The 17,270-nt window shown below is 37.0% G+C and overlaps 1 protein-coding gene across 2 annotated transcripts in view; it reads left to right on the top strand.

The window, feature by feature from the left end:
* The window catches only part of NSMAF (neutral sphingomyelinase activation associated factor), a 214,950-nt gene that overhangs the window by 180,610 nt on the left and 17,070 nt on the right, over positions 1-17,270 (top strand). For both annotated transcript variants that reach the window (XM_078785018.1, XM_068127973.2), the window contains 4 exons: positions 11,025-11,092; positions 11,920-12,043; positions 12,425-12,508; positions 16,067-16,217. In XM_078785018.1, the coding sequence (XP_078641144.1) occupies positions 11,025-11,092; positions 11,920-12,043; positions 12,425-12,508; positions 16,067-16,217 (427 nt within the window). The remainder of the gene's footprint in view (positions 1-11,024; positions 11,093-11,919; positions 12,044-12,424; positions 12,509-16,066; positions 16,218-17,270) is intronic.

The raw sequence follows: 17,270 nt of genomic DNA, 5'->3' as shown, positions 1-17,270 counted from the left end.
GGTCTGAATACTTATGTAAATGTGATATTTCAGTTTTTTTTTTTTAATAAATTTGCAAAACTTTCTAAAATCCTGTTTTCTCTTTGTCATTTTGGGGTATTGAGTGCAGATTGATGAGGGAAAAAATGAATATAAACGATTTCAGCATAAGGCTGCAACGTAACAAAATGTGAAAAAAGTGAAGGGGTCTGAATACTTTCTGAATGCACTGTACATGTCTCATGGTGGTAAGTAAAGGGTTTGATTTCAAAGGAGTTGTGATTTCCAAATTAGGTTGTGATTTCCAAATTAGGTTGTGATTTCCAAATTAGGGTGTGATTTCCAAATTAGGCTGTGATTTCCAAATTAGGTTGTGATTTCCAAATTAGGTTGTGATTTCCAAATTAGGTTGTGATTTCCAAATTAGGTTGTGATTTCCAAATTAGGTTGTGATTTCCAAATTAGATTGTGATTTCCAAATTAGGGTGTGATTTCCAAATTAGGGTGTGATTTCCAAATTAGGGTGTGATTTCCAAATTAGGTTGTGATTTCCAAATTAGGTTGTGATTTCCAAATTAGATTGTGATTTCCAAATTAGGGTGTGATTTCCAAATTAGGTTGTGATTTCCAAATTAGGTTGTGATTTCCAAATTAGGGTGTGATTTCCAAATTAGATTGTGATTTCCAAATTAGGTTGTGATTTCCAAATTAGGTTGTGATTTCCAAATTAGGGTGTGATTTCCAAATTAGGTTGTGATTTCCAAATTAGGTTGTGATTTCCAAATTAGGTTGTGATTTCCAAATTAGGTTGTGATTTCCAAATTAGGGTGTGATTTCCAAATTAGGTTGTGATTTCCAAATTAGGTTGTGATTTCCAAATTAGGGTGTGATTTCCAAATTAGGTTGTGATTTCCAAATTAGGTTGTGATTTCCAAATTAGGTTGTGATTTCCAAATTAGGTTGTGATTTCCAAATTAGGGTGTGATTTCCAAATTAGGTTGTGATTTCCAAATTAGGTTGTGATTTCCAAATTAGGTTGTGATTTCCAAATTAGGTTGTGATTTCCAAATTAGGTTGTGATTTCCAAATTAGGTTGTGATTTCCAAATTAGGTTGTGATTTCCAAATTAGGTTGTGATTTCCAAATTAGGTTGTGATTTCCAAATTAGGTTGTGATTTCCAAATTAGGGTGTGATTTCCAAATTATGGTGTGATTTCCAAATTAGGGTGTGATTTCCAAATTAGGTTGTGATTTCCAAATTAGGTTGTGATTTCCAAATTAGGTTGTGATTTCCAAATTAGGTTGTGATTTCCAAATTAGGGTGTGATTTCCAAATTAGGGTGTGATTTCCAAATTAGGTTGTGATTTCCAAATTAGGTTGTGATTTCCAAATTAGGGTGTGATTTCCAAATTAGGTTGTGATTTCCAAATTAGGGTGTGATTTCCAAATTAGGTTGTGATTTCCAAATTAGGTTGTGATTTCCAAATTAGGTTGTGATTTCCAAATTAGGGTGTGATTTCCAAATTAGGTTGTGATTTCCAAATTAGGGTGTGATTTCCAAATTAGGGTGTGATTTCCAAATTAGGGTGTGATTTCCAAATTAGGTTGTGATTTCCAAATTAGGGTGTGATTTCCAAATTAGGTTGTGATTTCCAAATTAGGTTGTGATTTCCAAATTAGGTTGTGATTTCCAAATTAGGGTGTGATTTCCAAATTAGGTTGTGATTTCCAAATTAGGTTGTGATTTCCAAATTAGGGTGTGATTTCCAAATTAGGTTGTGATTTCCAAATTAGGTTGTGATTTCCCAATTAGGTTGTGATTTCCAAATTAGATTGTGATTTCCAAATTAGGTTGTGATTTCCAAATTAGGGTGTGATTTCCAAATTAGGTTGTGATTTCCAAATTAGGTTGTGATTTCCCAATTAGGTTGTGATTTCCAAATTAGGTTGTGATTTCCAAATTAGGTTGTGATTTCCAAATTAGGTTGTGATTTCCAAATTAGGTTGTGATTTCCAAATTAGGTTGTGATTTCCAAATTAGGTTGTGATTTCCAAATTAGGTTGTGATTTCCAAATTAGGTTGTGATTTCCAAATTAGGGTGTGATTTCCAAATTAGGGTGTGATTTCCAAATTAGGTTGTGATTTCCAAATTAGGTTGTGATTTCCAAATTAGGGTGTGATTTCCAAATTAGGTTGTGATTTCCAAATTAGGGTGTGATTTCCAAATTAGGTTGTGATTTCCAAATTAGGTTGTGATTTCCAAATTAGGTTGTGATTTCCAAATTAGGGTGTGATTTCCAAATTAGGTTGTGATTTCCAAATTAGGGTGTGATTTCCAAATTAGGTTGTGATTTCCAAATTAGGGTGTGATTTCCAAATTAGGGTGTGATTTCCAAATTAGGGTGTGATTTCCAAATTAGGTTGTGATTTCCAAATTAGGGTGTGATTTCCAAATTAGGGTGTGATTTCCAAATTAGGTTGTGATTTCCAAATTAGGTTGTGATTTCCAAATTAGGGTGTGATTTCCAAATTAGGTTGTGATTTCCAAATTAGGTTGTGATTTCCAAATTAGGTTGTGATTTCCAAATTAGGTTGTGATTTCCAAATTAGGGTGTGATTTCCAAATTAGGTTGTGATTTCCAAATTAGGGTGTGATTTCCAAATTAGGTTGTGATTTCCAAATTAGGTTGTGATTTCCAAATTAGGTTGTGATTTCCAAATTAGGGTGTGATTTCCAAATTAGGTTGTGATTTCCAAATTAGGGTGTGATTTCCAAATTAGGGTGTGATTTCCAAATTAGGGTGTGATTTCCAAATTAGGTTGTGATTTCCAAATTAGGTTGTGATTTCCAAATTAGGGTGTGATTTCCAAATTAGGTTGTGATTTCCAAATTAGGGTGTGATTTCCAAATTAGGGTGTGATTTCCAAATTAGGTTGTGATTTCCAAATTAGGGTGTGATTTCCAAATTAGGTTGTGATTTCCAAATTAGGTTGTGATTTCCAAATTAGGGTGTGATTTCCAAATTAGGTTGTGATTTCCAAATTAGGTTGTGATTTCCAAATTAGGTTGTGATTTCCAAATTAGGTTGTGATTTCCAAATTAGGTTGTGATTTCCAAATTAGGTTGTGATTTCCAAATTAGGTTGTGATTTCCAAATTAGGTTGCGATTTCCAAATTAGATTGTGATTTCCAAATTAGGGTGTGATTTCCAAATTAGGTTGTGATTTCCAAATTAGGGTGTGATTTCCAAATTAGGTTGTGATTTCCAAATTAGGTTGTGATTTCTAAATTAGGCTGTGATTTCCTAATTAGGGTGTGATTTCCTAATTAGGGTGTGATTTCCAAATTAGGTTGTGATTTCCAAATTAGGTTGTGATTTCTAAATTAGGTTGTGATTTCCAAATTAGGTTGTGATTTCCAAATTAGGTTGTGATTTCCAAATTAGGCTGTGATTTCCAAATTAGGTTGTGATTTCCAAATTAGGGTGTGATTTCCTAATTAGGTTGTGATTTCCAAATTAGGTTGTGATTTCCAAATTAGGCTGTGATTTCCAAATTAGATTGTGATTTCCAAATTAGTGAGTGATTTCCAAATTAGGTTGTAATTTCCAAATTAGGTTGTGATTTCCAAATTAGGTTGTGATTTCCAAATTAGTGAGTGATTTCCAAATTAGGGTGTGATTTCCAAATTAGTGAGTGATTTCCAAATTAGGTTGTGATTTCCAAATTAGGGTGTGATTTCCAAATTAGGTTGTGATTTCCAAATTAGGTTGTGATTTCCAAATTAGGGTGTGATTTCCAAATTAGGGTGTGATTTCCAAATTAGGTTGTGATTTCCAAATTAGGTTGTGATTTCCCAATTAGGTTGTGATTTCCAAATTAGGTTGTGATTTCCTAATTAGGTTGTGATTTCCTAATTAGGTTGTGATTTCCCAATTAGGTTGTGATTTCCAAATTAGGGTGTGATTTCCAAATTAGGTTGTGATTTCCAAATTAGGGTGTGATTTCCAAATTAGATTGTGATTTCCAAATTAGGGTGTGATTTCCAAATTAGGTTGTGATTTCCAAATTAGGTTGTGATTTCCAAATTAGGTTGTGATTTCCAAATTAGGGTGTGATTTCAAAATTAGGTTGTGATTTCCAAATTAGGCTGTGATTTCCAAATTAGGGTGTGATTTCCAAATTAGGTTGTGATTTCCAAATTAGGTTGTGATTTCCAAATTAGGTTGTGATTTCCAAATTAGGTTGTGATTTCCAAATTAGGGTGTGATTTCCAAATTAGGTTGTGATTTCCAAATTAGGGTGTGATTTCCAAATTAGGGTGTGATTTCCAAATTAGGTTGTGATTTCCAAATTAGGTTGTGATTTCCAATTTAGGTTGTGATTTCCAAATTAGGTTGTGATTTCCAAATTAGGGTGTGATTTCCAAATTAGATTGTGATTTCCAAATTAGGGTGTGATTTCCAAATTAGGTTGTGATTTCCAAATTAGGTTGTGATTTCCAAATTAGGTTGTGATTTCCAAATTAGGTTGTGATTTCCAAATTAGGGTGTGATTTCCAAATTAGGTTGTGATTTCCAAATTAGATTGCGATTTCCAAATTACGGTGTGATTTCCAAATTAGGTTGTGATTTCCAAATTAGGTTGTGATTTCCAAATTAGGTTGTGATTTCCAAATTAGGTTGTGATTTCCAAATTAGGTTGTGATTTCCAATTAGGTTTTGATTTCCAAATTAGGTTGTGATTTCCAAATTAGGTTGTGATTTCCAAATTAGGGTGCGATTTCCAAATTAGATTGCGATTTCCAAATTAGGGTGTGATTTCCAAATTAGGTTGTGATTTCCAAATTAGGTTGTGATTTCCAAATTAGATTGTGATTTCCAAATTAGGTTGTGATTTCCAAATTAGGCTGTGATTTCCAAATTAGGTTGTGATTTCCAAATTAGATTGTGATTTCCAAATTAGATTGTGATTTCCAATTTAGGTTGTGATTTCCAAATTAGGTTGTGATTTCCAAATTAGGTTGCGATTTCCAAATTAGATTGCGATTTCCAAATTAGGTTGCGATTTCCAAATTAGATTGCAATTTCCAAATTAGGTTGTGATTTCCAAATTAGGTTGTGATTTCCAAATTAGGGTGTGATTTCCAAATTAGGTTGTGATTTCCAATTTAGGTTGTGATTTCCAAATTAGGTTGTGATTTCCAAATTAGGTTGCGATTTCCAAATTAGATTGCGATTTCCAAATTAGGGTGTGATTTCCAAATTAGGTTGTGATTTCCAAATTAGGTTGTGATTTCCAAATTAGATTGTGATTTCCAAATTAGGTTGTGATTTCCAAATTAGGCTGTGATTTCCAAATTAGGTTGTGATTTCCAAATTAGGCTGTGATTTCCAAATTAGGTTGTGATTTCCAAATTAGGTTGTGATTTCCAAATTAGGTTGTGATTTCCAAATTAGGCTGTGATTTCCAAATTAGGTTGCGATTTCCAAATTAGGTTGCGATTTCCAAATTAGATTGTGATTTCCAAATTAGGGTGTGATTTCCAAATTAGGTTGTGATTTCCAAATTAGGTTGTGATTTCCAAATTAGGGTGTGATTTCCAAATTAGGTTGTGATTTCCAATTTAGGTTGTGATTTCCAAATTAGGTTGTGATTTCCAAATTAGGTTGCGATTTCCAAATTAGATTGCGATTTCCAAATTAGGGTGTGATTTCCAAATTAGGTTGTGATTTCCAAATTAGGTTGTGATTTCCAAATTAGATTGTGATTTCCAAATTAGGTTGTGATTTCCAAATTAGGCTGTGATTTCCAAATTAGGTTGTGATTTCCAAATTAGGTTGTGATTTCCAAATTAGGTTGTGATTTCCAAATTAGGCTGTGATTTCCAAATTAGGTTGCGATTTCCAAATTAGGTTGCGATTTCCAAATTAGATTGTGATTTCCAAATTAGGGTGTGATTTCCAAATTAGGTTGTGATTTCCAAATTAGGTTGTGATTTCCAAATTAGATTGTGATTTCCAAATTAGGGTGTGATTTCCAAATTAGGTTGTGATTTCCAAATTAGGTTGTGATTTCCCAATTAGATTGTGATTTCCAAATTAGGTTGTGATTTCCAAATTAGGCTGTGATTTCCAAATTAGGTTGTGATTTCCAAATTAGATTGTGATTTCCATATTAGGTTGTGATTTCCCAATTAGGTTGTGATTTCCAAATTAGGTTGTGATTTCCAAATTAGGTTGTGATTTCCAAATTAGGGTGTGATTTCCAAATTAGGTTGTGATTTCCAATTTAGGTTGTGATTTCCAAATTAGGTTGTGATTTCCAAATTAGGTTGCGATTTCCAAATTAGATTGCGATTTCCAAATTAGGGTGTGATTTCCAAATTAGGTTGTGATTTCCAAATTAGGTTGTGATTTCCAAATTAGGTTGTGATTTCCAAATTAGATTGTGATTTCCAAATTAGGTTGTGATTTCCAAATTAGGCTGTGATTTCCAAATTAGGTTGTGATTTCCAAATTAGGTTGTGATTTCCAAATTAGGTTGTGATTTCCAAATTAGGCTGTGATTTCCAAATTAGGTTGCGATTTCCAAATTAGGTTGCGATTTCCAAATTAGATTGTGATTTCCAAATTAGGGTGTGATTTCCAAATTAGGTTGTGATTTCCAAATTAGGTTGTGATTTCCAAATTAGATTGTGATTTCCAAATTAGGTTGTGATTTCCAAATTAGGCTGTGATTTCCAAATTAGGTTGTGATTTCCAAATTAGATTGTGATTTCCAAATTAGGTTGTGATTTCCCAATTAGGTTGTGATTTCCAAATTAGGTTGTGATTTCCAAATTAGATTGTGATTTCCAAATTAGGTTGTGATTTCCAAATTAGGTTGTGATTTCCAAATTAGGTTGTGATTTCCAAATTAGGTTGTGATTTCCCAATTAGGCTGTGATTTCCAAATTAGGTTGTGATTTCCAAATTAGGCTGTGATTTCCAAATTAGGTTGTGATTTCCAAATTAGATTGTGATTTCCAAATTAGATTGTGATTTCCAATTTAGGTTGTGATTTCCAAATTAGGGTGTGATTTCCAAATTAGGGTGCGATTTCCAAATTAGATTGCGATTTCCAAATTAGGTTGCGATTTCCAAATTAGATTGCGATTTCCAAATTAGGTTGTGATTTCCAAATTAGGTTGTGATTTCCAAATTAGGGTGTGATTTCCAAATTAGGTTGTGATTTCCAATTTAGGTTGTGATTTCCAAATTAGGTTGTGATTTCCAAATTAGGTTGCGATTTCCAAATTAGATTGCGATTTCCAAATTAGATTGCGATTTCCAAATTAGGTTGTGATTTCCAAATTAGGTTGTGATTTCCAAATTAGGTTGTGATTTCCAACTAGGGTGTGATTTCCAAATTAGGTTGTGATTTCCAAATTAGGTTGTGATTTCCAAATTAGGTTGTGATTTCCAAATTAGGGTGTGATTTCCAAATTAGGGTGCGATTTCCAAATTAGATTGCGATTTCCAAATTAGGGTGCGATTTCCAAATTAGGTTGTGATTTCCAAATTAGGTTGTGATTTCCAAATTAGATTGTGATTTCCAAATTAGGGTGTGATTTCCAAATTAGGTTGTGATTTCCAAATTAGGTTGTGATTTCCAAATTAGGTTGTGATTTCCTAATTAGATTGTGATTTCCAAATTAGATTGTGATTTCCAATTTAGGTTGTGATTTCCAAATTAGGTTGTGATTTCCAAATTAGATTGTGATTTCCAAATTAGGGTGTGATTTCCAAATTAGATTGTGATTTCCAAATTAGATTGTGATTTCCAATTTAGGTTGTGATTTCCAATTTAGGTTGTGATTTCCAAATTAGGTTGTGATTTCCAAATTAGGTTGCGATTTCCAAATTAAATTGCGATTTCCAAATTAGGTTGCGATTTCCAAATTAGATTGCGATTTCCAAATTAGGTTGTGATTTCCAAATTAGGTTGTGATTTCCAAATTAGGGTGTGATTTCCAAATTAGGTTGTGATTTCCAATTTAGGTTGTGATTTCCAAATTAGGTTGTGATTTCCAAATTAGGTTGCGATTTCCAAATTAGATTGCGATTTCCAAATTAGGATGTGATTTCCAAATTAGGTTGTGATTTCCAAATTAGGTTGTGATTTCCAAATTAGATTGTGATTTCCAAATTAGGTTGTGATTTCCAAATTAGGCTGTGATTTCCAAATTAGGTTGTGATTTCCAAATTAGGTTGCGATTTCCAAATTAGGTTGTGATTTCCAAATTAGGCTGTGATTTCCAAATTAGGTTGCGATTTCCAAATTAGGTTGCGATTTCCAAATTAGATTGTGATTTCCAAATTAGGGTGTGATTTCCAAATTAGGTTGTGATTTCCAAATTAGGGTGTGATTTCCAAATTAGATTGTGATTTCCAAATTAGGTTGTGATTTCCAAATTAGGCTGTGATTTCCAAATTAGGTTGTGATTTCCAAATTAGATTGTGATTTCCAAATTAGGTTGTGATTTCCCAATTAGGTTGTGATTTCCAAATTAGGTTGTGATTTCCAAATTAGATTGTGATTTCCAAATTAGGTTGTGATTTCCCAATTAGGTTGTGATTTCCAAATTAGGTTGTGATTTCCAAATTAGATTGTGATTTCCAAATTAGGTTGTGATTTCCAAATTAGGCTGTGATTTCCAAATTAGGTTGTGATTTCCAAATTAGATTGTGATTTCCAAATTAGATTGTGATTTCCAAATTAGGTTGTGATTTCCAAATTAGGGTGTGATTTCCAAATTAGGGTGCGATTTCCAAATTAGGTTGTGATTTCCAAATTAGGTTGTGATTTCCAAATTATGGTGTGATTTCCAAATTAGGTTGTGATTTCCAATTTAGGTTGTGATTTCCAAATTAGGTTGTGATTTCCAAATTAGGTTGCGATTTCCAAATTAGATTGCGATTTCCAAATTAGGGTGTGATTTCCAAATTAGGTTGTGATTTCCAAATTAGGTTGTGATTTCCAAATTAGATTGTGATTTCCAAATTAGGTTGTGATTTCCAAATTAGGCTGTGATTTCCAAATTAGGTTGTGATTTCCAAATTACGTTGTGATTTCCAAATTAGGTTGTGATTTCCAAATTAGGCTGTGATTTCCAAATTAGGTTGCGATTTCCAAATTAGGTTGCGATTTCCAAATTAGATTGTGATTTCCAAATTAGGGTGTGATTTCCAAATTAGGTTGTGATTTACAAATTAGGTTGTGATTTCCAAATTAGATTGTGATTTCCAAATTAGGTTGTGATTTCCAAATTAGGCTGTGATTTCCAAATTAGGTTGTGATTTCCAAATTAGATTGTGATTTCCAAATTAGGTTGTGATTTCCAAATTAGGCTGTGATTTCCAAATTAGGTTGTGATTTCCAAATTAGGTTGTGATTTCCCAATTAGGTTGTGATTTCCAAATTAGGTTGTGATTTCCTAATTAGGTTGTGATTTCCTAATTAGGTTGTGATTTCCAAATTAGGTTGTGATTTCCAAATTAGGGTGTGATTTCCAAATTAGGTTGTGATTTCCAAATTAGGGTGTGATTTCCAAATTAGGTTGTGATTTCCAAATTAGGGTGTGATTTCCAAATTAGGTTGTGATTTCCAAATTAGGTTGTGATTTCCAAATTCGGTTGTGATTTCCAAATTAGGTTGTGATTTCCAAATTAGGGTGTGATTTCCAAATTAGGTTGTGATTTCCAAATTAGGTTGTGATTTCCAAATTAGGTTGTGATTTCCAAATTAGGGTGTGATTTCCAAATTAGATTGTGATTTCCAAATTATGGTGTGATTTCCAAATTAGGGTGTGATTTCCAAATTAGGGTGTGATTTCCAAATTAGGTTGTGATTTCCAAATTAGGTTGTGATTTCCAAATTAGGGTGTGATTTCCAAATTAGGGTGTGATTTCCAAATTAGGGTGTGATTTCCAAATTAGGTTGCGATTTCCAAATTAGGGTGTGATTTCCAAATTAGATTGTGATTTCCAAATTATGGTGTGATTTCCTAATTAGGTTGTGATTTCCAAATTAGGTTGTGATTTCCAAATTAGGTTGTGATTTCCAAATTAGGTTGTGATTTCCAAATTAGGTTGTGATTTCCAAATTAGGTTGTGATTTCCAAATTAGGTTGTGATTTCCAAATTAGGTTGTGATTTCCCAATTAGGTTGTGATTTCCAAATTAGGTTGTGATTTCCAAATTAGGGTGTGATTTCCAAATTAGGGTGTGATTTCCAAATTAGGTTGTGATTTCCAAATTAGGTTGTAATTTCCAAATTAGGTTGTGATTTCCAAATTAGGGTGTGATTTCCAAATTAGATTGTGATTTCCAAATTATGGTGTGATTTCCAAATTAGGTTGTGATTTCCAAATTAGGTTGTGATTTCCAAATTAGGTTGTAATTTCCAAATTAGGTTGTGATTTCCAAATTAGGGTGTGATTTCCAAATTAGATTGTGATTTCCAAATTATGGTGTGATTTCCAAATTAGGGTGTGATTTCCAAATTAGGGTGTGATTTCCAAATTAGGTTGTGATTTCCAAATTAGGTTGTAATTTCCAAATTAGGTTGTGATTTCCAAATTAGGGTGTGATTTCCAAATTAGATTGTGATTTCCAAATTATGGTGTGATTTCCAAATTAGGTTGTGATTTCCAAATTAGGTTGTGATTTCCAAATTAGGTTGTGATTTCCAAATTAGGGTGTGATTTCCAAATTAGGTTGCGATTTCCAAATTAGGTTGTGATTTCCAAATTAGGGTGTGATTTCCAAATTAGGTTGTGATTTCCAAATTAGGGTGTGATTTCCAAATTAGGTTGTGATTTCCAAATTAGGTTATGATTCCCATAAGAGGTTGTGCTCTGCCCTGCAACATCCTCATAAGGGATGCAACAGAACAGTCGTTTTATTTGCATGGCCCCACTGGGGACCAACTATAGAGGCCGCGAGCTTACTGTTGAATGCACCAACTCTGAGCATGAATGATTTTTCATTTTCGCCACAGACTCTTTCTTCCTGTGTAATGCTGCCGGGTGACGTGACGGTTGTCTGCGGTTCTTGGGACAACAACATGTGAGTTCCACGTGCCCATGTATGCTCAACAAATATACTGGACATACCATTTGCACATTTCCTTGTCTTGTTGAGGATTGTGTGATGCTCCTCCAGCTATTGTCTCACCGTCTTTGTAATGCTTACAACCAGGGTACATGACATCTACTTTATCCGATGACCTATGCATGGAGATGGAGATGGAGATGGCGATGGTTCATTTTTAGAACTTGCACATCTAAGAGAGTACACATTGCGAGTTTAATAACGGGCATCATCGACAGCGAGAAAGAAACATTTATTGAGCCCAAATTGACTGTCACCATTGTCATTCTGTCATCAACCAATCAGCAGTGACTTAAGTCGTGTGTGTGTGTGTGTGTGTGTGTGTGTGTGTGTGTGTGTGTGTGTGTGTGTGTGTGTGTGTGTGTGTGTGTGTGTGTGTGTGTGTGTGTGTGTGTGTGTGTGTGTGTGTCTGCGTGCGTGCTGGTGCGTGCGTGTGTGACACGTACTGAGAAAGAACTAATGCAGAGAAGCATGTCAGGGCCATAGCGAGGAGAGGAAAACAAGAATGTGTTTTGTTCTTGGGAGTAGTGGGCTAGGCAGCCATTTTGTGTTCTGTCATACCTTTCTCCAACCTCACAATGGCACTCTTCCTTTCTGTGTGTCAAAACTTCTGGCTTTGTCAAACCATACCCATGCAGGTCATTGTTGTCTGGTGTCCATGCTGAAATGTGACACGCAAAGGTACTTGGTCATCTTTGGTTGTTACTGTTGCACAGCCATTACTCTCATTTATTCCCTCACTCCTTTTGGGAATTTTTGGACTTTTTTTTTCCTTTTCACAGATATTTCTATTCTGTGCCATTTGGCCGGAAGCAGGACACACTCATGGGTCATGATGATGCCATTAGTCGTGTTTACTGGCACAGTGGCCTTCTTTGCACAGCTTCCTGGGATTCAACCGTCAAGGTAAGATACTGTGACACCTTCGTACACTTTTATTTACTTATATTTGCTTGTTAATTTTTAATGCACAAATGTAGCCTCATGGAGGAAGTAATAAACAGGTGGCAGAAGGTTCACAGACTCACAGAGGGCCAATGGGGAACAAGGAGTGGCAGAAAGGAAAGATGGGGGGAGGGGGGGAGGGAAGGTCAGCAAGAGTAGCAGAGGGTATAGAAGACAACTTGAGGTGACTTCTGTGCTGAAACACATCCTTGTATTGTGGGCATCACATTTAGTCAACATACAAGTGTGGGTCTTCATGTGCAGTGAACTGATGTGGGCTCGTCGAGTCGAGTCAAACAAATGACCTCCGCCCCCAATTTTGTAACCTCGTCCCTTTCCCAGCTGTGGAAATGTTCTGCAGAACGTCTTGCTGAACAGAAGCGGAATGTATGTGAGCTCCAGGCCGAGGTGGAACATGATTCGGGCGTGAGTACTCTTTTTTTCTTTTCTTTTTTCTTTTTTTTCTTCTCTTCAGTTTCTCTCTCAGCCAAAAACCTCTGAAGCATTTTCGCTTTATTTATTTCCAGTTGATCGTTGTTTATTACCTCCGCCCCCGACGGTGGGCGGAGATTGTTTTCCTCACTGCCTGTCTGTCTGTGATCAGGATATCAAAAAGTTGTTGAGGATTCAGACAAAATTTGGTGGAGAGGTTGGGTATATCACATGGATGAATTGATTGGATTTTGGCGAAGATTTGAATCTGGATCAGAAATTTTTAAGTGATACTTCACCATTGAGTGATAGGGCTAAAGAAAATAAAGCGACATATAGCATGATATCTCAAAAAGTTGTGGACTGATTCAGACAAAACTCTGTGGACAGGTTGGGTGTGTTACAAGGACGAGGTTATCCGATTCTGGTGAATATCTGGATCCAGATCCAGCCTATCGATGGGATACAAAACGTAAACTGTTCAGCCTGGCAGAGGTATGCGCTCTTCCGAGTGCCGTTGTAGTTTACTCTGCTTTTGTTTGCCATAGATAACATGAAGGAATTTTCAGATTGGATTTGCTTAAACTAGGCACAAAGGTGGTTCTTTAGATTGATTCCCAATATAAAATAAATGCATTATTTATTTCTTTAGATATAAAATAAATGCATTATTATTATTATTATCATTCTTCGGGCGTTTTCGGCAACGAATTGGCCAATGGAATGTAATGTTATGTCGTAAATATTGTACTTCGTGATACAGCACATGCCTGTACATAATCATGGTGGCAGTTTTTAGTCTGCAGGTAAACATGGACCGATAGAAGCAAAACCCACCCATAAGCATGCTCGCACTCACTGTAGCATTTTGATGTGACCTTCTGCCTTGTTTGCATATTCGTGTTCTATATCTACATTGCATTGTGGATTCTCCTGCTGCTCAGATTTCCATCCTGGCCTTTGTTATGTGACATTTAGCTTTCCAAGTTCAGCTTCTTCCTCCAATTTCAAATTGCTTATCTTCAGTTGTTCCCTACACGTGTTATTTCAGGATACAAGGGAGCAGAAATGACAGCAAGCTTTCCTCGAATAAAAAATACATATCCATGGCTTGGAAAGCACGTCCTTAGTGGCTCAGCGTCGGCACATGCACTACATATGTGGCTCTGCATTGGCACATGCACTACATATGTGGCTCTGCATTGGCACATGCACTACATATGCTCTGCATTGGCTCTGCATTGGCACATGCACTACATATGTGGCTCTGCGTTGGCACATGCACTACATATGTGGCTCTGCGTTGGCACATGCACAACATATGTGGCTCTGCGTTGGCACATGCACAACATATGTGGCTCTGCGTTGGCACATGCACAACATATGTGGCTCTGCGTTGGCACATGCACTACATATGTGGCTCTGCATTGGCACATGCACTACATATGTGGCTCTGCTTTGGCACATGCACAATATATGTGGCTCTGCGTTGGCACATGCACAACATATGTGGCGCTGCATTGGCACATGCACTATATACAGTCGTGGCCAAAAATATTGGCACCCTTGCACTTTTTTCAAATAATGCGCCATTTCTTCCAGAAAATTGTTAAAATTAAAAAATCCTTTGGTATCCACATTCGTATTTCTTTGGTTTGCATTGGAACAAAACAAAAAAAGCTGAAAAAATTAATTAATCTTAGCTTATTCCACACAGAAATCATAAAATGTGCTGGACAATATTATTGGCACCTTTTAGAAGTTGTTAGAAATAACTAGATTTCAAGCAGGTGATTCTCCTTTACTTTGGAATTGAACTCACCTGTGGTGAGTTGCAGGTGCCTGCAATGTAAAAATCACTCATTCAACCATTTTGAATGGAGAAAAGGAGTCATTTTGTTGTTTTGTGTCACCGTGTGCACCACAATGAGCATGGAGAAAAGAAAGAAAAACAGAGAATTGTCTGACGAGGTCAAACACAAGATTGTAGCCAAGCATGGACAATTTCAAGGCTACAAGTCCATCTCCAAAGACCTTGATGGTGCTGTGTCCACCGTACGCAATGTTATCAGGAGGTTTAAGGCCCATGGCACTGTAGCCAACCTCCCTGGACGTGGCCGCAAGAGAAAACTTGATTGAAGATTGCAGAGAAGGATTGTTCGAATGGTGAAGAAAGCACCTCCATCAACTGCCAAACAGATTCAAGCTGCCCTTCAGACACAAGGTACAACAGTTTCAACTCGCACCATCCGTCACCATCTCAATGAAAGGGGGTTCTATGGTAGGAGACACAGGAGGACCCTACTGCTGAGAAAGCCTGGCTGGAGTTTGCTAAAACACACCTGAAAAAGCCAAAATCCTTCTGGGAGAATATCCTGTGGACAGATGAGACCAAATTAGAGCTTTTTAGTAAAGCACATCATCTCTATGTTTACAGAAAACAAAATGAAGCCTTCAAAGAAAAGAATACCTTCCCTACAGTCAAACATGGGGGAGGTTCAGTGATGTTTTGGGGTTGCTGTGCTGCCTCTGGCACTGGGTGCCTTGAATGTGTGCATGGCATCATGAAATCAAGAGATTAACAAGGCATTTTGGAGCACAATTTCTAACCCAGTGTCAGAAAGCTGGGTCTCCATTGAAGGTCATGGGTCTTGCAGCAGGACAATGACCCCAAACACACTTCAAGAAGCACCCAGCAATGGTTCAAGACAAAACGCTGGACTGTTCTGAAGTGGCCAGCAATGAGTCCAGATCTAAATCCCATTTGAACACCTGTGGGGAGATCTGAAAACAGCAATTGGGAGAGGGCACCCTTCAAATCTGGGAGAACTGGAGTAGTTTGCACAAGAAGAGTGGTCCAAACTGACAGTAGAGAGGTGTAGGAAGCTCATTCATGGCTACAGGAAGCGCTTGACTACAGTTATTTTGTCCAAAGTCCGTGCTACCAAATATTAAGTCCGGGGTGTCAATAATTTTGTCAATGCCATTTCTTTATATTTTCTGATTTAAAAGGATATACTAAGTTCTGAATCAAAAACAAAGGTTCTGTAATATTAACAGTGAAATAAAGAATTGTGGAGACCAAATGCTTTTGTTAATTTCAACGTATTTTTCGAGAAAATTGTGATTTATTTTTTAAAAGTGCAAGTGTGCCAATATTTTTGGCCACGACTATGTGGTTCTGCGTTGGCACATCCACAACTCTAGCAGTTGGGTTACATGCTCTGTTCCTGGTGTTGCATTGGCACAGGCAAGCCTTTGGTTGTTCTCGGTTGATGCTTGTGCACCCTTCATAGCGCTATGTTGGTACACGCACACCTTTTGATACTCTGGCATTGTATTGGCGGATGAATGACCTTCGTGTGTCTATGTACACAAATCCACATTCACTCACACATTTGGTGGTTCTGGGTTGGTGCATGCTCCATTGCTCCATGGTGCTGCATTGGCCTGTACGCCCTTGTTACATGAGCCTTGTGTTTCAGAATGAGTTCACCTCAGACTGAGTGAAATTTACATTTTGCTCCTTTTTTGATGGATTTGTGTGTGCAGGTGACTGCTGTGCACATGAGCCCCACGTGCGCTGCATTGGCATCTGGTACCAAAGAGGGTTTGCTCACCATCTGGGATGTAGAAACACAGGAAGCGTTACGGGCACTGCAGGCACACACGGGCACTGTGAGGGACACTGCATTCAGTCCAGGTACGATCGAGCAAGCCAATACCTGTGGTGCGATCAATCCTTCAGTGACATGGATATAACCTGATACCTAATCGGATTTTAAAGCTTCGTCCTGTTAAAAATGAAATGCAATGATTTCCATGTGTGTGCTTTAATGGATTTGTTGTGAAAAGGTACTCGCCAATCTACGGCATCGCTCAATTTGCTGAAAGTTAATTGGCTGCTCAACAAGATGTGCAACGCATCCCGATGTTTCAAATTCACTTGTAGATCATTTCCTAGTCTAGGTGCTCACCAGAGGTGTTGGCGGTTATATATCGGAGAGGGTAGTTGTCAGAATGCTCTCAGTTTAAATCATCTTCAGATATCGTAACACTGCAGCAATTCTCAGCAGGTTTTGTCTTTGTCTTTTTAAGCAGCTTTTCTGTGACGCCCTGAAATCCTTCCTCGACTAACGATCTTGTTTTGCATCGGCGCTGCAATCAGTGTGCCGCACTTGCTCGGAACGCGCCGGTTATCCTCGGGCTTTGACGACGCCTCCTATACGTCTCGACTCGCGTGGCCCCCTAAAGTGCCTCGTAACGAGTGCGTTTGTGGAAATTTGGCAGTGACCCCTTAACCTGCGGGAAATATCGTCGGTAGCTAGATCGCACGAGAGCTGTTGAAGGACGCCTGACGGATGGGCTGAGGACATTTTTTTAAATCTCAATGAGCCTTCTTCCTGTGAGAAGGAAGGGAAGCTCTATTTTTATACACGAGAGGACTCGGCGAGGATGAATTTGAGTCGTTACACACGAAGAATGTAAATCTTGGCCACGGTGCTCTTTCTTGCACTTTCTTTTTGAATTCATTGCCCCGGCTTAATTGCAAGTCACCACGATAGCCTTTAGGCCTTCATGGATGGATGCAATTTCGATCCACCTTTTGCTGTTGTGAACTTTCCACTCCAATCTCCAAATGGAATCGTAAAGTGTTTGCTTTCTGGTAAGCGAAAGAGTACAGCGTACAAAGTGTCTCGGTTAATTGCCAAGTTTCTTATCGTTTGCTTCCTCCGTCGATGTGTCCGACCATGAT

This window comes from Myxine glutinosa, chromosome 9 (genome assembly GCF_964187855.1).
Source record: "Myxine glutinosa chromosome 9, kmMyxGlut1.1, whole genome shotgun sequence".
Taxonomy (NCBI): domain Eukaryota; kingdom Metazoa; phylum Chordata; class Myxini; order Myxiniformes; family Myxinidae; genus Myxine; species Myxine glutinosa.
Note: the sequence above shows the minus strand (reverse complement) of the source record. Positions and strands in the feature narration are given on the sequence as shown.